Raw genomic sequence first — 21717 nt, 5'->3', positions numbered from 1 at the left:
ATGAGCACCTTTGTCATTCATCACTTTGTCAAACTCTTTTGTGTCTCCATACACTTGTTCAACAACAATCACTACAAGAAAAATATCCTTTTACGACGTGCAAACCACGACACTCATTGATTTATGTTACACAAAAGAGAGTGACATTAAAAAAGGGTCATCTCTTCAAAAAATTTAAGGATTTAGGTCACGCATTATTGCGTGCCCTTAAATTAGTGTCTAAAAAAAAAAAAAAAAAAACGGAGGGCACCTATAGTAAAATGTGTGTCGTCTAAGGATGTCGCTTTATAAATTTTAATGGAACGCGCGTTCCATCATTTAATAGCCGGGGGGAAATGAAATACTAAAAAAAATTAAAAACCCCGCCTTCCTTTTTTCTCATTTCCCTCTTGACCTAATTATCGAAGCTCCTTCCTTCCCCCTCCCGACATCGACTGCCGCCTACTTCTTCCCTCGCACTTCGACCATCGTAGGCACGCCATCTCCGAAGTTATGGGGCAACGACGATGGCTCCAAAGAAAAAAGATGCCATGTCGGTGACTTTAGAGATGGAAGATAACAACAATTGGACATTATACCTAGATTTGTCGAAAGATGACCTTGGAAGCTATTTCTAGCCCTAACAGCCCTCCTCACAGTTCGTGTTCTGGTCATCGAATGGTATGTTCATATCCTTTTGGTTTTTCTTATATAATCCATCTTTTTGGGTTTCCATGTAAACCCTAGACCTCATTTGCAGGTTTCGTTCTCTGATCAAGTTGTTGCTGTTCGGGAAGCTACTGAATGTGCTGCTCGTACTATGTAGTTGTAGGTGATGACTAAAGTATGTTTGTAAAGGGTTTCCGTGTCTGATTTAGGCACCAGATGCGGCTTGGAGGCATGATATGTTCGTTGTTCCGGATCAGGTCATGGGGAAAGTTGGACCTGGCGGCCATCCATCTGCGATTGAAACTGGGACGAAGTTTTACATATCAAACCTTGATTACAGTGTCTCGAATGACGATATTAAGGTGATTGATACTTTCTTTTTACCTCTTATAGCTAACTTCGGCTAGATCTGGATACCGTACTCCAATGTTTGGATTAACCATAAAAAATCAGACTTGAATATTTCAAAAAATCAAACTGATTTGGTTGTTTCTTCTTTATTGACGATCTAATAAACGCAAAATTGAAATCCTTGTACTTCTAAGTTTGGTACTTGGTAGAAGGCAAAGTTAGTATAAATTACAATACATCTTAAAGATTCTTTGAAGATGTGTAAATCTATTTCCAGATTCTTTTACTCGTGTGCAAGGGCATGAATTAAATGGTACATAGCCAATCTAAGTTATAGTAGAGATTAATGGTTTCTTGTAGTTAGGCAAACACTAATAGTAACAAGAAAATAGTTAAGTGTAGCTGATGTATCTGAAAACTGTTTTGGTCGATTTGTGGATGAGATTGTATTTTGTGCACAATATACTTTCTATTTCTTTACTGGTAAATCATAGAATTTCTTGGGTGAAATCTCACATGGATGAAACCACTTCAATCTGTGCAGGAGCTTTTTGCAGAAGTTGGTGACCTGAAAAAGTATTCTATACATTATGATAGAAGTGGGAGATCAAAGGTAATTTTCAAGGTTTTAGTACCTTTTGTAAAGTTTCATGTTTGTGATTCTGTTGTAACTAAATTTTCTTTCAGGGGACGGCTAAGATATTGTATTCAAGAAGGCAAGATGCATTAGCGGCTGTCAAAAGGTATAACAATGTCCAACTTGATGGGAAGCCAATGAAGATAGAGATTGTGGGATTAAACATTGTGGCCCCTGTTGCTGGTTTTCCATTTCCAAACAACTCTTTTGGAAACATGAATGGTTTTCCAAGAAGGTATGGTTTTTTCTTGTAATTTGAATCTTTGGTTGCATTTAGTTGCGAATCTTGAATCTTTGGTTGCATTTGGTTGATTTCTTCCTTTTTTTTTATTGAAGACCAAGATACCCACACAAGATATATTAAATAAATATAATGAAAACTTCAAGTATATATAATAACAATGAACAAAATATATTTAAATATACATAAAAATATTAACCCCAAGGATTGTTTGGTTCTTAGAATGTTTTTGGAAGGAATTGGAATATGAAGGAATCATAATCTGTCATGCTTTGGTTAGGCTGGAACTGGAATGGAGTTCAATAATAATAATTGAATTGTTTTTTTAGAATTTCACTTGTAATAAATTTTATTTTTTTTATTTTTGGTTATTTCAATATACATAATGAGGGTATTTTTGGTCTCCTAATAAAAAAATGAAGAATGGTATTAAATATCTTCCACCCATCCTAGGAATGGTGAAATTCATCACATGCAAAATTTGACAAAACTGAATTCCGCCCATTTGCCAACCGAACACACCATGGAATGGAATCCTAAATTCCAAATCTGTCTGATTCTTGGGAATACACAAACCAAATATGGTTTTTTACAATAATAGAGTGTTTGTTGTTCATGATTAATCACATCTACTTATAATATGGGTTTCAAAAGGGACAATAATAAAAACTATGGTGGTTTTAAACAAGGTTTGTTAATCCTGTTGCATCTTGTTTCTATAATATATTCATATTCCAGGGGGCATGAAATGAAATATTTGCTCTGCAACCAGCTCCCATTCAGGTCTCATATATGGGATTCCCTGGCACAACTGGTGCTAACTACATACAGTATTTGGTCACTGATGAAGTAAACGATTTTCTTTTTATCTTCTCATTTTTTTAAATCTCATTTTTACTAGATGCTTAAATGTTTAATCTTACTTACAATTTGTCTCTCCAACTCGGTCTGCTCATATTTACTCTGAGAAGGTCGTTCATCTCCCTCATTGCTACTTTGTGAATGATTACAAGCAGGTAAAGGTGTAAATGTAGTTTGATTAATCTGTTATTGTTATAATTGAGTAGATTTTTCATACTACATACTCTCCTAAATTCTAATTTGTTAGATTTTTTAAAGTGACGTCAGCTCTTTTTAATAATCTTTTTTTTAATGGTTGGGTGCAGAAAAACCTTGATGTGCTGGATGTAAACCGCCAACCCAAGCGTTCAGCTTACGGATTGCCTGAAAACAAGTTCATATTTGCTTGTTTTAATCAGCTTTACAAGATGGATCCTGAAATTTTTATCACTTGGTAACATTAAAGATATAATCTCAATTTATGTTACTCTTGTAAGTAACATTTAACATAATGTTTGTTTCAGGTGCAATATTTTAAAGCGTGTTCCCAATAGTGCCCTTTGGCTTCTCAGGTTCCCAGCTGCTGGTGAAATGAGACTTCGTGCCTGTATGTCATTTTTAATCCTCTTATTATATAAAACTATACCCAGTTATAACCTTGTACTTTTAATTAAGACATTATAGTTTGAATGTTGTAATAAGAAGAAATAAAAGTAGGTTGCTTTTTCTTACATGTTTTTGGGTATTGTGTAGATGCTGTTGCACAGGGTGCGCAACCAGACCATAGTATTTTCACTGATGTTGCTATGAAAAACGAACACATTAGACGCAGTTCTTTGGCAGATCTTTGCCTTGATACGTAAACCCCCTCCCCCTCTTTTTTTTTTTTTTTAAAATTATATAATAGTTAAGTCCTTATAGTTTTGTGATTATGTCAAAACAGGCCGTTACTGATGGTCTTTCTAAGCTATTTCTTAAACCCTGATATATAACTTGCAATGATTCCTTTACGAAAGGGTAAAATAGTCAAAGCAGTAGCCAGTCCTATCACACCACCATTACCAACAGAGAGTGCAGAAAGAAGACAAGAATTATGCGAAATTACGGTTTTAGAAAAATTGGAGAACCACTTTCAGATAATATCACTTTGAAGACATCATCAATACTCTTCCCAAGACCGTATTACACTCTTACTTATTAATTTTTATCCTTTTTTATTTGAACATATTCATATTTAATACTTTTTATTTTTTTTCTCAAAAGGTATTTGAAATTGATAACATGAAAGCATGGAAATCTGTTTTGATATTTGCCACTTCATATGCATTGGGGCTTTTCATGATTGCCAAATCCCCATGACATTTTCTTCCATTAGCTTGGGCATGGACAGAAACTGCAGTTACAGGGGTAAAATCGTAAATAAAGTTACTTTGTTTTTTTCTCTTCATTAATTAATCCTTCAAATACATATTTTTAATATTTTTTTGTTGTATTTGTGCTTTCAAGGTCTTTTAGTTGTTTTTCTGGACAAAATGAAGAAGATATAGAGAGATTGGTGCTGATTTGATGCTATTTAAATATGATTAGGCCGTTCAGATATTTTTTTGGACAGACTTGCCCCTGTTGCTGGTGGGTTTACCAAAATACCCTCCATACGATAGTTTTATAAGTGCTTTAAGTCCCTAGTACAATCTACTGCATGTAGATGGACAAATTACCCCTGTTGCTGGTGGGTTACCCAAAAGAAACTGCTTTGCATGATCCACATGTAGATGGACAAATTTTGGTATGCTATCTTAAATATTTGAAGTTGTTTTCCAGTGCAACTAAAAGTTAAAACAATTATGTTCACATGTCTTTCTTAAAATTTAACATATCGTCTTTTATCAAGTTTTTATAATATTTAACATTCCTATTAGGTTAGTTTAATTTTACTCCATCAATGATTACTACAATACTAAATTTAATATCTCTAACACCATGTTATTCAAGTATTCTTTGAGTATGTGGCATATATGTGGTATGAATACATATACAAATTGGACAAGGTTACATACAACAAATATCATCCATACACATCATGGATACCTACAACTTGGATACTAAAACCATGGTTTTGTTTCTCAGGATGCAAAAGAGCATCTTGCTGCACTAGCTGACAAGCTTGGTTCTTCACTAACAGATATCCATGTATACAACTACTTTCTACTTCCTTCAACTTGTGTTTATGATTAGTTTTATTACTCATTACACATTTCCATGTACTCTGTTTTGGTATGATAACTGATAAGAACTTTTCACTATTTTAGTATCTAGATCTAACTCTTTGTTCTTTTACTATCTCATTATTCAGCTGTCAGTAAAAACCTCACAAACATCTGCTGATGTTGCTGAACAAGGTATCATTGTTCTTATTAATGAATTTATGACTTTGGACTTATAGGATAATGGTTGATTATGTGGACATTATATAACTGATAATCTTCTAATTCCACCTCTTGTGCTACATCCAAATAGATTATGATCTGAATGCTGAAAATGCAGTTGATTATGAAGATATTGATGAACAGTATGAGGGACCAGAAGTCCAAGCATTGACTGAGGAGGACTATCTATTACCAAAATCTGATTATGTTTCTACAACTGTACCACCTGTTGCCTCATCTTCATTGTTTAATGATGAAGATGAAGAAGAGGAAGAATTACAGAAAGAACTTGATCGTGTGGATAATGTTGACCAAGTTCAAAGTCCTTCTTTACCAATTGTTCCTCAAGAAAAATGCTCTCCAGAGGATGGTAGTCCTGCAGTTGAAATAGAAAACTCAGATCCTGATGTTATGGGGCCTCAAAAGGTTTATAACATTTATTGTGTTCATTATTTAAAGACATCATTTAAGCTTCCTTTATATAAAGAATTAAAGATACATTTGATATACATATAACTTCTGTTTTCAGGAGGACACAGATATGTTAGAAGAGCCACTTGAAGCTAAAAGTTCAACACCACTTCCTGTTCTCTGTGTAGAAGATGGAAATGTAATCTTACGATTTTCAGAAATATTCGCTATTCATGAGCCTTTAAAGAAAGCTGTAAATAGGGAACAATGGTTTTCTGTTCCAAAAGGTATTCATTTCATTATATCCAAAAATTTGAAGAAATCATTTGTACCTAAAACACAAGTATGCTTTGCTATCTATTGTGTGACTCTGTATTCATCATGTGGGACCCGTGTTATGTAATATTTATATTTATATTATATAGTTTTAGTGACTGATGTTCATGTGGTGGGGTGGCAGGATGAAATGTTTCCTTACAGGAAGAACTTTTCTGGAAAGATGAAGCCCAAAAGATCTTGAACAAGTTGGTGGTTTGCTAAATAAAAAGCTTAGAATTTTGAATGGTGGAATGAATATTATGAAGGTTAGTAAGTTAGTTGCTTTTTTCTCTTTATTGGCACAAAAAAGAAGATGAAGTTTTAACATAATTTTGTTCAATAAGTTGTTGCTTGATCTATCCTAATGTAGGTTGGAAATACAAAGAAAAATGCAAGAGAGAGTTTCGCATATGGAGCTTGTGGTCAGGTATGCTCTACAAATGTTATGCCGTTTTCCTTTTTAACATAAAATACAAAGGTCAAGTATGGTCTACATATGTTGTGATGTGATGATTTTATGGTTTGATTCATCAGTTTGGTCACATGAAAACCAACAAACACTGCCCCAAGTATACAGAAAGTTCCAACATCAAAACACTTTTAAAAAAAAATAAAAAAGTATATAAATTTGACAGTGTGTGTTGCTTGATACAGTAACCAATTCCTTCAGCAAGCCAAAGAACAAAGATCGGTTACTCCAGAGACTCAGATCAGATGTGTCGCCAAGAACCTCGTGTTCTTTTGTCTGACCACCCATGTGTCCCATTGGAGGAAGCTCAAGGTTCTTTACTTTTCTTACACTGTAATAATCCATCTTCACACTTATTTTGTAGTTATGTTTTTTTTGCAGGCAATATAGATACTGTGAGCAAGTTCATAGGTTTAGAGTCCTTAAGTGGTGTTATTAAGGAAGAGTGGAGACAAGTGAGGCACACATTTAAAAAAATCAGCACAAATCTTGTTTACAGTGAGGCACACATTAGGTTATTAGAACTATTAGTTTGTAAATTTTTGTTACAACTTCTATTGATTTGCTTTATTTTTCTATATATGGAACGATTATTTGTATGGCATTAAATTTTATGTAATGGATTGTATTTTTTGTATATGATATTTTATTTTCTATTATGAGACATTAAATACAAATTTAATTTGAAAATTAGTAAATCTATAAATAATATTTTTTTAAACATTTAAAGTTATGATACTCAAAACTGTGTGTCATCTTCATTTATGACATGGCCTTTCTTGACAGGGGCTTTCTTGATACGCATTGCGTGTCATTAACACGCGCGTCGTAAGGTTACGACATGCGAATGCGTGTCGTCTTCCTTTATGACAGGGCTTTCCTTGATACGCATTGCGTGTCGTAATTGCACGTCGTAAATAAGCGTCGTAAATGCGCGTCGTCTCTCTTTATGACAGGGCCTTTCTTGACGCGCAAGTCGTCTGAGCCTTTTACGACGCGTAATGAGCGTCGTAAAAGGCTGTTTTTCTAGTAGTGAATTCTTGGAATAGATGTTTCATTCGAAACATTCTTTTCTGACTCTTCATCATTCGAAACATTGACTTCGTCCTCCTCATCATCACTACTATCCGTTTGACTGTCTCGTACATCCACATCATCAAAGTCACAGATTTTCGAAGTAGAGGGTTTTCCAATGTCATCCTCAACCATCGAATCATTAATAATTTCTTTACCTTTGATTTTTGATGAGACATTAATGATAGATAACTGAGAACAATCAATACTTTCCTCTTCTTCAATTTCACTGATTTCACTAATATTATCAGAATTATCATCAATATCAGCAGAATTGAATTGAGAGTCTAGTTTCGAATGATCAGTTCTTTTCAAAAAATTTATTTGTTCGTCTTTTGTTAAACTTTTATTCACAATCTCAACAAGTTCATCAGCATTTAGAAATTCATCTATCTTAACAATACCATATGCAAACCTATCATCTGACACTTTGTTAAAATCAGCTATGGTATTCTCACAATCATATGACATGATATCAACTTTTTCTCTCTCAAAGACAAGAAAAGGTAACAACTTACAATGTTGTTCTTTGCTAATATCAGATGAATGATGTAAAGCAGTCAATTTTGCATACAAACGCTTAGCAGAATTACAATAGATGTTTCATTGAGCAAGTAACATTCTAACATCCTTATCTAGATTCTCTCTATCAGTATTAGCATTCCTTAGTTGCAATTCTAGATACTCTAACCTGCTTCGTTTCGTGTCTAGTAACTTTTGTGTCTCTAGCAGTTGATTATTAAGTTTCTTTGCTTCGTTACTAGCAGACACAACAATAGCATCAAAGTAAGCAACAATATCATCAAATGCAACTATTTCAGAATCATATGCTTGTAAAGGAATATTAAAAGATTCAAGAATAGAACGTACCTTTGTGGTCATAGGTGATTTGTCACTTGACTTCGTCATGAAGCATCGACCAGTCACTTCCTCTTCTTCTCCATCCTCAAACTTTGCAAACATGGCTCCATGAGTGGGATGCCTCATCTCTTCATCATCTGATCCAGATGACCAGATCTGATAAGTGCCATCGGCTTCATCTTCACCTCTTGCCACAAGCGACATTCCTTTGGCCTTCGTACGAACCTCTTCAAGCTTTTCAGAGTAGTATGCTTCGTCCTTCACTCTATTCTTTTTCTCATCTTTCTTTCGAAGCATGCAGTCGTTCGCAAGATGGTTCGCACCATTGCAGTAATGACAATCTATTCCTAAATCCCCTTTCAGCTTCTTCTCTGTCTTTGACTCTTTCGCTTTTTCATCATTCTTCTCAAACTTTTCGAACTTCTTCTTCTCTTCAACAACAGACTTAACGAAGCTTCCCTTAGTCTCACCTTGCTTCCCTTTAGGATTAAAAGGCTTCTTGAAAAACTTTTTAACTCGATTGTTCGAGTAAAAAGCTACAACTTCATCATCAGAGTTCATGAGAAAACCTTCTTCATCCGAACCCTCCTTTTCAACAGTCTCCACCTCAGACACTTTCGAAACAAGAGCCAATGGTCCTCCTATGCTCTGTTTCGCCTCTTCCATCATTTCCGAAACTTCACTTTCGTGTGTTTTCAACTGGTTGTACAGATGATTTAGAGATGAACTGTCGATACTCTATTGATTTTTGATCATCATACTCACACTCCTCCATTCCTTACGAAGTCCCATGACAAAAGTACGATTGAACTCCATTAAGGACCTTGTAATTCCACAATGATTACATCTGTAAATCAGTTCATTCAGACGATCATAATAAACTTCAATAGTTTCATTTTCCTTTTGTCTGAATTCCTTCAGCTCTACCAAACACTGCTTTACAGAATTGATCTTCGTCTTCTCACTCCCCTGATATTTCTCCTTGAGAGTGATCCATATCTCTTTAGCAGTTTTACAACCACGGATGTAGTTGTAAACAACAGGTGGCAATGCACCTCTCAGCTCTCTCATGCAACGTTTCTCATTGTTTTTCAGCCTTGTTGATTGATCTTCAACTGTAGAAGTAGAACCATATGAATCTATATTCTGAACATTTGGTGGAGGTTGAACAGTTCCTTTGATGCAATTCCACAATTCTTCATCCAGTCCATTCAGGTAGTCTCCATACGATCCGCCCATTGATCGTAGTATTCTAGAATCAACATTGGAATTTGTGTTGATGATCCAAGCAGATGAGAATAATAAGTCATCGTGTTCATGTTGAAGTTCGTCATTGATGAACAAACGAGAAAATTCAGAAAACTTGATGAATTTGAAATTTGATCAAATAAATTGATCAGAAGCTTGTAATCGATCATTCGATTTTACAATTCAAATGCAGAATCTAATCAAATCTGTAGATTAGACGTGATTTTCAGAACCAAAAGTGCGGAAAATTTTTGAGACGAGAAATGACTCAAAAACAGATGATTCAAAATGAAAATCAGATCATTGCAGTTTGATTCCTGCTCTGATACCAATTGAAGAGGAATTGTAACGAGAAATCGAATAAGATCAGAGTTAATCAAGCTAAAGATCAATTAAGAACACAATATGTAAATATAATCTGGTTTCAGCTCTTATTACTCTCAATGAACACAGAGTACAAACTAGACAACATACTGGGAAAACTTGTTATCTAACTCTAAGTTCACTTCCTATTTATAGGAAACTGAGAGTACAAAAAATACTAAGTCTAGGAGTTACGCTTCGAACATAAAATGACTTAGTAAATACATTACATACGAAATATTACATAATGACACTTCGACTCTTTACAACAAGACTTCGACCCTAACACCATATACATGCATAAATCATCTCCAAATGATTTCTCACTTGTCCTCTTTTACTCCATCATGATCTATTTCTTCATCCATTTCTTCTTCATGAGAGGATTTTTTGTGCCCAATTGTTTTTTGGAACACTTGTCTTTTATCTATCAAGACATGAAAACACATTTTCAAAGTATGAAGCAGTTGTGGATTCCATTAGAGTGCCTTTATTTCAGAGTTATGTACACATAAACATTAAGCATTATTGTTTTGTGCATAACCAATAAAGATGCAACCAACAAGCTAGTGTCAAATCCTTACAACCTTGGGGTTAGGTATAAAACCATTGTAAGATACCCCCACATTTGAATGTAATTGTAAGATGATTTTATATCCGACCATAACTTAGATGGTATTTTTTTTTTCTGTTTTCTTTTGTGGTACCTTATTTAAAAGGTAATTAGTTGACAACCTTACTTCCCCCCACATTGAGTGTGGCAACCCAAAACATAAACAACAACATGACATTCATCATTTCATTTACGATATAATGTTTCATTTCGGTGATGCCATTTGTTATGGTCAGTAAGGTGCCTTAAGCTCATGTTTAATACCATGACTTGCAAAAAAAAATCCTCAAATGGTGATGCATATTCACCTCCACATTCACCCTTTTTGTTGAGATGATTCTCAACCTCACTTTTGTACAAATTTAAACTTGTACATCTTTACTTTTAAGTAAATAACATAACAAAATTTAATGCAATCGTCAATAAAAGTGATAAAGTACTTATATCAACGTTAGAATCATAAATTGGAATTGGTTCATCATTCATGAAGTCAAAGTGAAGTTAACATGTGATATTTCTCATTGAGACATTTCATCGAACATGTTGAGTGCAAACAAATATCTATATTTTTCTATAATGCATGCGTCTATTTTTATACCTACAATCAACATAAGGATTTAACTCTTTTTACAAACATATTGACTAAACAGGTTCAACTTAACAATTAGGCAAAAACAATCAACATAAGGATTTATTCTTGAATCTGTGTTGGTTTGAGCTTGACAGGAGGATGAAACTACCTATAGTAAGGGAAGATTATCTCGTTTTCTGCTTTTCAACAACATGAATTAAGCATAATCAATCGAATTCTAAAAAACTACTGATTGAATATCATTGCAGGTTTATGCTACCAACATAGCCTACCAGATACAAATCTGATTATCAAAAAACAAAATTAAATGGATATAAGCAGTAGATGGATCGAAATGTACCTGAGATGAATCAATTGGAGTTTGGATAAACACAAAAAAAAAATTGAATCGATGAGATGCATCTAGATATTTGATCTTAGGGCGAGAGATCGACTCATTGTCGATGTACTAAGTTTTGAAAGGCAGAGGTGATAACATATTAAGGATACGAAGACTCCAGAGAATAAATGAGATGCTCTCAGATCTAGAGGCAGTAAGAATATGTTGAGGAAAAGCGTAAGTGAACACACCGATCGTTCACAGGATATTTCACGCGAGATTACAGATCATTAGTTGAAGGGATGTTGGAGACGACTGAGACGGCGTGAGGGGAATGTAATCGATCTGTCGATCCAAATCACATCGTCGGTCTCTTGTTACTTGGATTCAACTTCAACGAGTTGGACATTAAGGAGTGTGGATGGTTGGAGGAGAGAGGCGAGATGAAGGGATGAGAGATGCAGGACAAAGAGAGAAGGGGAAAGGGATCAACATGATTCAGTCGAATAAGGGTATATTAAGTTATCTCTAAAATGCCTCTGGATCATTTTTAATAAGATGCCCCCGCCTCTTTTCTTTCTTAGTTATTTACAAAACTGCCACAAAGCATTCTAACCTTCAATTATTTTGATCTAACGGCCTTCGTTTTGTTCTCAAGTTCTCGGAAAACTTTGAGTTCTCAAATGATCATTCCTCTCTCTCTTTCTCTCTCTCTCTCTCTCTCTCTCTCTCTCTCTCTCTCTCTCTCTCTCTCTATATATATATATATATATATATATATATATATATATATATATATATATATATATATATATATATATATATATATATATATATATATATATATATATGGTTAGGTTCATGTGACACGGCCTAATTTTGTGAGACCGTGAGATGCAATCCTAGCCACTCATTTTGTAGATTAAAAAAAAATCATTTTTAAAATAAAAAATAATTGAAAATTTTCGAATTTTTTTTTTCAAATACTATTTTCGTCATTTATATTTTCCAAAAAAAAAAAAAAAAAATACCAAAAAAAAATTCCGCTTTTTTACGTATTGTAGTAGAATATTCTACATATCTGACAAATCTAGTAGAATATTCTAACATTCTAAAAATCATATTAGAATATTTACAATGTAATATTCTATTAGAATATTTCACGTATTTAAAAAAAAAACGGTAATTTTTTTAGGTAAAAAAAGTGACGAAAATAATAATTAAAAAAAGAATTTTTGGATTTTTCCTTCTATTTTGCATTTTAAAATTATTTTTAGATTGCATTTCACAGTCTCACAAAATTAGTATGGTCTCAAATGAACCTGAACATATATATATATATATATATATATATATATATATATATATATATATATATATATATATATATATATATATATATATATATATATATGTTTAAGTTCATTTGAGACGGCCTAATTTTGTGAGACCGTGAGACGCAATCCTAACCACTCATTTGGTAGATAAAAAAAACATTTTTAAAATGCAAAATAATTGAAAATTTTCGAAAAAAAAATTCAAATATTATTTTCAGAATTTATATTTTCCAAAAAAATACCATTTTTTACACATTCTAGTAGAATATTAGAATATTCTACATATCTGACAAATCTAGTAGAATATTCTAACATTCTAAAAATCACATTGGAATATTTACAGTGTAATATTCTATTAGAATATTTCACGTATTTAAAGAAAAACGGTAAATTTTTTTTATTTTTTTAGGTAATTAATGTTCCGAAAATAATAATTAAAAAAAGATTTTTTGGATTTTTTCTTTTATTTTGCATTTTAAAATTATTTTTAAATTTGGTCTCACAGTCTCACAAAATTAGCATGGTCTCAAATGAACCTGAACCTATATATATATATATATATATATATATATATATATATATATATATATATATATATATATATATATATATATATATAAAGCCACAATGTGTACTTATATATCTCGTTTTTGTTTTTTTGTTTTTTTTTTTTTTTCTATATTTTCATTATCGAAGAATATTTAAGACAATATTATGCATTTGGTTTAATAATATATAAAAAGAGTAATACTTATGAATATGATTGAATTAAATTTACCAAATTAGCTTATAACTTTTGTTGAACGGCTGAATATTGTTAAAATCTAGCAATCGGGTATTTGTAGTTTTTTTTTTTTATTATTAATCTTTTTTTATACAAGGGGTCTGCAAGAAAGGTATTCTCATCCGAAGACATTGATTTAGATGTTGTAACACACAGACGTTTTGACGTCTACATGCATAAAACAATTGTCTACATACATCTTTAAAAATAACTTTTTGCAAAAAACAAACACCACTTAAGAAACTTAATATCAACGTATTCAAATCTGAAAAGAGATCTGAATACTAACTATACATGAGTATGAGTTAATTAAGAGACATTAAAAGTTTTTTTTTTTTTTTTTCTAAAAGTATAAATAAAATAGTTTTATCAAGAATGATGCATTAAACCATATTGACTTGTAACATTTATTATTTAACAACATCCACACATTAATCATTGTATTTAACAGGAGGATAAATATTTGGTATTTCATAAAAAAACAAAGAAAAAAAAACGACAGCTCCTCAATTTTTTTTACGTCTTTTATATGTTTAAATTGTCAAAATCTTCATTTTGATAGCAGTAAAATTCTTAAAAATTAGACTCATGTTAACGGTCATGGCATCTATCTATTTTCTTTACATAATGGGGATAATAAAAAAAAACAAAAAAAATCATAAATTGTCCTTGTAATTTCTTCAGATATGAAGTTTAGTCTCATTGTTTATAAACATCATAGATTGTCCCTGTGTTTTCAAAACTTTTGATATTTGGTTCTTTTTGCTAACTCCGTTAACTTTTGGCCGTTAAATGAAGGATATTTTCGTCATTTCACCCAAGACCATTTATGAGGTTTTCATTAATTTAAAAAAATAATAATATGGAAATATCTCTCTCTCTCTCTCTCTCTCTCTCTCATGAGCACACTCCCTACCGGTGGCGATTGTGTCGGATGTTGTGAAGATTACAAAAAATATTAGAAGGTATCAGATCTATCTCACGAATACTACTCATAGATCTCTAGATCGAGATTGTGTTACTACTCTCGGCTCGTTCTAGAAAAGAAGAATTGTCTCTAGATATGGAGCCTTCATCACCTCTGTTACTGTAATATGGAAAGTCGCTAATGGAGGTGCTAGTTATAGGAGTCAAGTGAGTCTCCTTCTATACATATCAAATTTGGTTTAAACATTCCTCTGGCTTTTTGATTTACCACATCTCATTGTCTGGGTTTTTGATTTGCACAATTACATCTCATCTTATGGGTTTCCATCCATCTCTACCCACCTTCTACATAAAGCATCGATTACAATGGTGTAAGTGTAATTATTTGGATTGATTCCAGAATTTTTAATCTCACAAAATACCCTTTCATTACCCATTGACTAAAACTGGTTTACACGACAACATCTAGTTCAAATGAATCTGAAATCAAGTTTGTTTTGTGGTCTAATGCACAACATTCATTGGCATTCCTAAACAAATATTTCATGCAAATTGTAGTTAACATGAGGATTCAGATAAACCGAGGTTTTGTGGTCTTACATAAAAAAAACAAAAAACAACCAAACAACCAAACAAACAAACACTCCTTATGGATTGTACTCATCCCAAGTATCACTGCTCATGGGTACAAACTCTATTTTCGGCTTGAACTTGGCGATCCAATCCATCTCAATTTTTTTCGGTGGTTCTTCCTGTTTTTCTTTCTTTTTTTCCTTCATGGCCTTTTTTAGGATCATCATTAAAAAAAACATTAGCAATTAACCACTATAAATTCCAATTAAATTGAGAGCAGGAATTTATCTAAACAACTAAAATATCATTACTCGTTTCATTTTCTTCTTGGCTATCTTCTCGGCCTCTGCCTTTCTATTCTCAGCCTCCGCCTTTCTATTCTCCGCCTCCTCCTTACTTGGAAGGCGCATCTAAATCATAAATAAAATTTGGCAATTAGGTTAGAAATAGAAAACATATAATGATTCAACTGAGAGATAGATACAAGGTCCAACTTGTAGCACAAGTGTCATCTATACTATGATTAAAGGGATGTTATGAGAAACATATATGAAGATAGAAAAAGGAAAAAAAAATACAACTTATATGAAATGACATTCCACTTGCAAGATTCAAAGTCTGAGTCCAGAAAGATAACAACAAAATAAGACACTAAGTGCCAGAAAAATACTTGATGACCTAGGTGAAACCTTAACCCTTTGCTAGATGCGTCAAGAACAAGTCAGCTAACAAGAGCTAACAAGTGTTCATAAGTGATTTTTATATGTATGATGATACCTACTATCATACAAAAATCAAAATTCAGGGTGGAAACCTATCAATGCGACATAGCAAAGTAAATTTTATTACATTTGTTCAAGAAATAGCCCTAATCTTTAAATTAGGGTGCATTTTCATAATAAACCATAAATCGTAACGAAAATTGTTAATCGCACCTCATCTTCACGAAGAATCATATTAGGTGACCCGTTCTTAACAGGGAACCGGCGATAAGTCTCGGGGCAAAGCAGTACACCTTCCTCGAGTTGAAGTTCAAGGAGTGCATGGTGGAATTTCTTCAAAAACTCATTGGAATCGAGCACCGACGCATCGGGGACTTTGTCAGGGAGCTCGGTGTATCCCAAGGTGTTTGACGCGTAGACTAGGGCATCCCAATTGATAGTGAAGAACGCTCTCTTGAGATAATCAGGATCGAATGTCTCTTCCTCTACGCTGACTTTTCTTACAATGATTTTGAGAGGGTAGTTGTTTGTTACTCCCTTGATCTGCGATTTGAGAATGTTGTGGGTTAACAGCCTCATCTTCGTGTTCGCGTATACGGTGATGGTATTTTGATCTTGGATTTTGAGTTTTTCTTAAGGAGACAAAGAGGAAGGAAAAAGTATTGAGAGGGAGAAAGGAAAAAAACAATTGTGGAGGAGAGGATTGTGAGGGGTAGGTAAGAGGTCCTCCTAAATACACGAACTATTCGTGTGAGACTTTGAATTTTGACTACCAAACATCACCGGTCAAATTTCTATACCACATTTCCTTCGTCTATCTTCTCAATTTTATATATTTTTTTAATATATAAATAAACATATCCATATTTTGATATCCACACCCATTAACTTTATTACAGAATAATCCGTTTGTTTTTTTAGGACATTTTAAATATCCAAAATATATGTTAGTAAATTAGTATGACATTTAAAGAAAGTAATAAGTAACAAATACCACTGAATAGCTGTAAAATTGGTATATATTAAAACAAAAAATTAGATATAAATGTCTAAACACTAAACATTTAAAATAAAAATTCGAAATAAATACGACCAATATAATAAATAATTAAGTACGAAATAAATACGACCGATATAATGTTTCCAATCACCCGGTTTTGATATCCATTTAGTAACTGAACTATTATTATTATAATAATCATAAAAAAGTAATAGTTCAGGGGTAAATCGATAAAACGGTGAAAGGTGTTGTGCTTTTTTATATTTTAACCTTTTCCAAAACCGAGTAACCAGGAAAATGGCTTTTTAAATTGTTAAAAAAATAATAATGGTTTATTACAAAAAAAAAAAAAAAGGTATATGAAAAAGGTTTTACCTGCAAGACAGCAAGGTCCTTGGATCGGTCTGCACCTATCAACTTGGCTTCAAAAATATTTTATACCCTTTCAATATAAGAAATCGGTGACGCATAATTTATATAAATTATTAAATATATAATAAGATCAAAAAGAGTCTCACCCTTATGAGGTAAGAATATTAACTCTGCAACAACTTGTCCAGGTTTTGGATTCCTTGATAAAGAATTGCCAATAACTGGTCAACCATAACATTAGTTTAGTGCTTTATATCCCATTTAATAACTCAAAACACCATTATGAAAGAATAATGAGAAAAAATATTCAAGAACAAAAAACGATACATTGTTTGTATAAATTGGTTAATTTGGGTACAAAAAGCGAGTTAGCTAAAAGGTAGGATAGTTCAAAAGATGCCCAAAGTTTACTCAACCTTTGAAATAGTTTTTTTCAAAAACTGGATTAGTAATTTGATGATAATTTTTATAATCATATTTAACATATTAATCATTGACGAAATTTTAAAGAGAGTAAAACATCATATGTCCTTACCATGGTAATTCATGACAATGTGCCCTTCTTCATCCCAAACAACTCCTGAACCATTGCCTTCAAGAATCTATCAGTCTCAAATACAATACATGTCAAACTCACTACAACCAGGCTTATGTGCTTGTTCAAAATTAATTCAACTACCCCTGTAACATTAAGCTGGGGGCATAGAGTTACATCAAATATATTGACAACAGAATTAAGTGTTGTTCTCAAATAGGTTCACGATTCTTTCCTGCCATTGCCAAGCATACACATATCAATATACCTGCAATGAACATACATTATGAAGGGTAAAATATAAAAGTGAATTGCTTTCAAGAATAGAATTGATAAAAATAATGAAGAAGAAACCTCAGGAGAAAAAAGTAGCAACCCTCCCCTTTTGATTTTTTTCTGATAATCAATTCCGAATGAGAATAAGAAAAGAGGAACCTGGAATAGTGAAATCGAAGAAAATGAAAGTTGTCTCTTCCACACAAAAAATATCGTTTATTTTGAGAAAGTCGTTTAGATCAAATCAACGTAATCAAACATACCACTCATTCAAAAAAATACAGCAAGCCTAAACAGTAGATCAATTTGGGAGCGGAGAAACTTAACTTTTGATTTCACCTCTTCCATATCACGCTTCGATTCTTCCTCAGTGGCGATCGCCTCCTCGTAACATTCTGTGCACGTGCGGCGTCAACATCAGCGTACTCGTGTTTCCAAGACAAACCCTTCACATCTCCGATGACGTTGTTGAGTGGCACTTTCCACCTTGAATCTTTATAGCATAAGAAAAAAGAAAACTGCAGATCACTCAGGTTCACGAATAGCGACATGAAATCATTAAGTGAAAAGATGAACTAACAGGAAGAGAAAGAGGATGTCGGTGTGCGTTACCATTTGTTGAGAGAGACGGTGGGAGAAGAAGCCAGCCATCTCCAAAATACGGAAGTGGATGAAAGAAGTAGAAGGCGGTGGAAGCAACCGTACGTGATTGGGCGAGCTCTCGCACACCACACAACAGGAGCAGCATCGAACCCCCAACCATCGCACCACCGTCGTTCGAACACCTCCACCTTGAAATTCAGGTATGTTTTTTGAAGTTTGATTTCGTCTATCTTGCTAATCAGGTTCATTGGTGATGTTGTAGACGAAATCGAAACACATATGTCGGAGGTTTAGGCGGTGGAGGGATCTAAGGTAAGGAAACATGTAGTCGGTGGCAGTAGGAAGAGGATTAAAGCTATGGAGGAAGTCGAGGCGGTGGATCGGTGATTAAAGTTGGGAAGAACAATCGAGAACTTGAAACCTCCTGGTAAAAAGAAAAGGGCGCACAGTAAAATTTTGAACCATATAAGAGGTAAAAGTCAAGGAAAAAAAACTACTGGGTCTACTATTCCTAAGGGAACATAATGCTTAAATTTTTTTCTTATATTTTTATTAATATGTATATAAATATAAATGGTAACATAATGCTTAAGTTTTTTTTTTTATTAATATGTATATAAATATAAATGGTAACATAATGCTTAAGTTTTTTTTCTTATATTTTTATGATCACCTTACGTTTTGGATAAAATTATCTAAATATTATATATATATATATATATATATATATATATATATATATATATTAGGTTATAATCCGTGTGATACACGAGTGAAGATAAAAAATTTTTTTATCTACAATTGTAAACCAATATTTATATATATAATAATTGGTGTATATTGGTATGTTTATAATGATTATGTATAAATAATATTTAAAATGGTTAGAATAATTAAATAATGTAATTTATTTATGATAGCAAAGTAGTTGAAGTTTAGTAAAATAAAATAATTTGGTCAAGGTTGCCTGATAATCTAAATAGTCACAAAGTAGCTGATTCAAAAAAGTATATTGTTATTGCATACAGTTACAATACTATCAAATAAAAAGGACATATGTGAATGTTTGTTTGTGTGAAAAAACAAAAAGGAAGAAAAAAACTAATACTAATAAGAATGAAACAACAAAAAGGGGGAAAAAACTAATACTAATAAGAAACAGTAAAAACAGAAAAGTAGAAGTCTTTTTGTGGTTTCAATGATCATTTTGATTGTTTTGGACAATTTTGTCATTGTAATTTTTTTCTTATTCTAATTTGGACCGCTTAAATAACATATGTTGAATAAATAGCAACGTACTTTTATTGAATTAATTATAACATAAATGCTCCATGCTTAAGTAATTATACAATTAAAGTCCATTTTGACTATTTGGTCAATTTGATAATTATTAATAGTAATGTACTTTTATTGAATGAATTATAATAGTAATTGTCCCTGGTTAAGTAATTATACCATTTTAGACTTTTTGGTAAATTTGGTAAAGTTAACCATTTTGACAAAAAAATATTTTTTTAGTCATTTGGACCTATTTATAAGGAAGAAAAATAAAACTAATACGGATATGAGACGCTAAAAACAGAAAAGTAAAGGGTTTTTAAAAGACAAAAATGGTCCCTGTTAGGTAATTATACAATTAAATATTGTTTTTGACTTTTTGGTCAATTTGGTAAATTTGATCATTATTAATAGCAATGTATATTGATTAAATGATAACAGAAATAGTCCATGGTTTGGTAATTATATAAAAAATGACCACTTAAATGACCTATGTTGAATAAATAACAATGTACTTTATGTAATGAATCAAAGTAGAAAATAAATATTTTTTGGTGAAAATGGCCATTTACGTGTAATAGCATCCTACTTTTTTTTACAGCGAAAAAATGATAAAAATAACTTTATAATGATATGAAAGTCTAATAACGGATAACTATTTTTGAAAAAAACGAAAATTTTGATCTTTTAGTGAACAGGGTCATTTGTACTTTTTTTGTCAACTAGATTATGACCCGCGTTAAACGCGGAGAACATAAATTAAATACATATCACATTAATAAGTAGCTTTGTCTTAGGTTGAATTTTAATAAAAAAATGTTAGTTAGATTCATTTTTAGAGTTTTTTAACCAAACTTATTATATATAAATATTTAATATTTATATTAGAGCAATTTGGTTTTTTAATATAGTAATTTTTAATATAAATGATCTATGTGATCTTTGTTTTATCACAACATAATGCGACTTCTTGATTAAAACATGTTGTGTAGTAGCTTTATGAATGGAGGTGTACCAACCCTCATGGAGGCTCATATGACTTTTTTCATATTAGCTCTGTAAAACCAAAAGCAACAATAAGTTGTTACATGTACCAGCAACATTAAATTCTGCAAAGAAATTTGATAAACATTACAAATAAAATGAATTGTCATAACCATATCAATTTCAAAGTAACTTTTTCTTATAAAAAACAAAATATGATTTTCCAGGCTACACCCAATCACATATACATATCTTCCGATCAAATAAATTATTACAAAAAAAAACATGTTATGAACAAAAATATAATATTAGTTTCATAATTTGCTAAAGGTTAACACTAATAAATAATAATGAACTTTCACAAATCTTGCATTTTGGTCATTACATCCAACTAACAAATGAAATTCGATTTAGAGGATTGATTCAAGAAGTGCATCCATGACTTCTTGTAGCTGAATTTTGGAAAATGTTAAGACCTACTAAGATATAAGAAAATGGTCTGTGAAGCTACAGTTGGTTTCTATAGGGCAATGCAAATTCAAAATCGCTAGCACATATCTTTCCTACCTGCTTCAATTATCAAATTTAGATCAAACTTGTCAAAATCAAATTATAAAAAAATAATAATAAAATAACCAAATATGTAACCTAACAATCAAACAACATATCTTTCATTGAAATAAATATCATAAATCTACAATTTACACTTTATATTTTATTCTTAAAATATATATTACCTGTTCATCTTTAATGGTCACTAACACCTCTTTTGTCTTATTGTTGTGACACGCATCTATATCGAAAATAAGAGAAATAACTATAAAGAAGAATGTTGACAGAGTGATACTTCATTGAAAACGCAACAAATTTTTTCATAAAGCCGCTAGGATTCTTGTATAGACCGCTAGAAGGTCT

At 32.2% G+C, this 21717-nt stretch overlaps 4 protein-coding genes across 6 annotated transcripts; 2 read left to right on the top strand and 2 right to left on the bottom strand.

The window, feature by feature from the left end:
- Positions 1 to 366: 366 nt before the first annotated feature.
- LOC145103792 (THO complex subunit 4B-like) lies at positions 367 to 3576 on the top strand. Its single transcript, XM_079041056.1, has 9 exons — positions 367 to 660; positions 740 to 1010; positions 1544 to 1612; positions 1687 to 1871; positions 2616 to 2726; positions 2849 to 2893; positions 3044 to 3171; positions 3242 to 3324; positions 3471 to 3576. Exons 2-6 carry the CDS (start codon positions 885 to 887, stop codon positions 2877 to 2879), a joined length of 522 nt encoding a protein of 173 aa, XP_078897182.1. The 5' UTR covers positions 367 to 660; positions 740 to 884; the 3' UTR covers positions 2880 to 2893; positions 3044 to 3171; positions 3242 to 3324; positions 3471 to 3576.
- Positions 3577 to 4356: 780 nt separating this feature from the next.
- On the top strand, positions 4357 to 6950 carry LOC145103791 (transcription initiation factor TFIID subunit 1-like). 3 transcript variants are annotated; one of them, XM_079041055.1, is made up of 9 exons: positions 4357 to 4503; positions 4845 to 4907; positions 5071 to 5116; positions 5262 to 5569; positions 5673 to 5841; positions 6015 to 6138; positions 6243 to 6299; positions 6527 to 6653; positions 6723 to 6950. In XM_079041055.1, exons 1-6 carry the CDS (start codon positions 4423 to 4425, stop codon positions 6017 to 6019), a joined length of 672 nt encoding a protein of 223 aa, XP_078897181.1. In that variant the 5' UTR covers positions 4357 to 4422; the 3' UTR covers positions 6020 to 6138; positions 6243 to 6299; positions 6527 to 6653; positions 6723 to 6950. The 3 variants fall into 3 exon arrangements, with proteins under 3 accessions (XP_078897181.1, XP_078897179.1, XP_078897180.1); XM_079041053.1 differs by having other exon boundaries at positions 5235 to 5569; XM_079041054.1 differs by having other exon boundaries at positions 5235 to 5569; positions 6706 to 6950.
- Positions 6951 to 9014: 2064 nt separating this feature from the next.
- Positions 9015 to 9515, bottom strand: LOC145104215 (uncharacterized). The gene has a single exon (XM_079041489.1). It carries the CDS (start codon positions 9513 to 9515, stop codon positions 9015 to 9017), a length of 501 nt encoding a protein of 166 aa, XP_078897615.1.
- A 5465-nt stretch (positions 9516 to 14980) lies between these two features.
- On the bottom strand, positions 14981 to 18271 carry LOC145103790 (uncharacterized). The gene is made up of 8 exons (XM_079041052.1): positions 18266 to 18271; positions 18016 to 18098; positions 17662 to 17728; positions 17273 to 17347; positions 17130 to 17176; positions 15968 to 16297; positions 15344 to 15442; positions 14981 to 15241 (listed from the first exon to the last, which is right to left on the bottom strand). The coding sequence occupies exons 3-8, from the start codon at positions 17672 to 17674 to the stop codon at positions 15107 to 15109; spliced, it is 699 nt and encodes a 232-aa protein (XP_078897178.1). The 5' UTR covers positions 17675 to 17728; positions 18016 to 18098; positions 18266 to 18271; the 3' UTR covers positions 14981 to 15106.
- Positions 18272 to 21717: the final 3446 nt, after the last annotated feature.

The sequence above is a fragment of the Lactuca virosa genome, chromosome 4, assembly GCF_052849685.1.
Source record: "Lactuca virosa cultivar CGN04683 chromosome 4, Lactuca_virosa_CGN04683_v6, whole genome shotgun sequence".
Taxonomy (NCBI): domain Eukaryota; kingdom Viridiplantae; phylum Streptophyta; class Magnoliopsida; order Asterales; family Asteraceae; genus Lactuca; species Lactuca virosa.
Note: the sequence above shows the minus strand (reverse complement) of the source record. Positions and strands in the feature narration are given on the sequence as shown.

What these genes read in the sequence shown, in the direction of transcription:
- LOC145103792 (XM_079041056.1), top strand. Translation starts at nt 885, where the DNA reads ATGTTCGTTGTTCCGGATCAGGTCATGGGGAAAGTTGGACCTGGCGGC. An exon ending in ATGAATGGTTTTCCAAGAAG is followed by an intron (nt 1,872 to 2,615) that starts GTATGGTTTTTT and finishes TTCATATTCCAG; the next exon opens with GGGGCATGAAATGAAATATT. An exon ending in AGTATTTGGTCACTGATGAA is followed by an intron (nt 2,727 to 2,848) that starts GTAAACGATTTT and finishes TACTCTGAGAAG; the next exon opens with GTCGTTCATCTCCCTCATTG.
- LOC145103791 (XM_079041053.1), top strand. Translation starts at nt 4,423, where the DNA reads ATGGACAAATTACCCCTGTTGCTGGTGGGTTACCCAAAAGAAACTGCT. An exon ending in CTTCACTAACAGATATCCAT is followed by an intron (nt 4,908 to 5,070) that starts GTATACAACTAC and finishes CTCATTATTCAG; the next exon opens with CTGTCAGTAAAAACCTCACA. An exon ending in ATGTTATGGGGCCTCAAAAG is followed by an intron (nt 5,570 to 5,672) that starts GTTTATAACATT and finishes TTCTGTTTTCAG; the next exon opens with GAGGACACAGATATGTTAGA.
- LOC145104215 (XM_079041489.1), bottom strand. Translation starts at nt 9,515, where the DNA reads ATGGGCGGATCGTATGGAGACTACCTGAATGGACTGGATGAAGAATTG.
- LOC145103790 (XM_079041052.1), bottom strand. An exon ending in AGGACCTTGCTGTCTTGCAG is followed by an intron (nt 16,298 to 17,129) that starts GTAAAACCTTTT and finishes CTCAAATCGCAG; the next exon opens with ATCAAGGGAGTAACAAACAA. An exon ending in CCAAGAAGAAAATGAAACGA is followed by an intron (nt 15,242 to 15,343) that starts GTAATGATATTT and finishes ATCCTAAAAAAG; the next exon opens with GCCATGAAGGAAAAAAAGAA.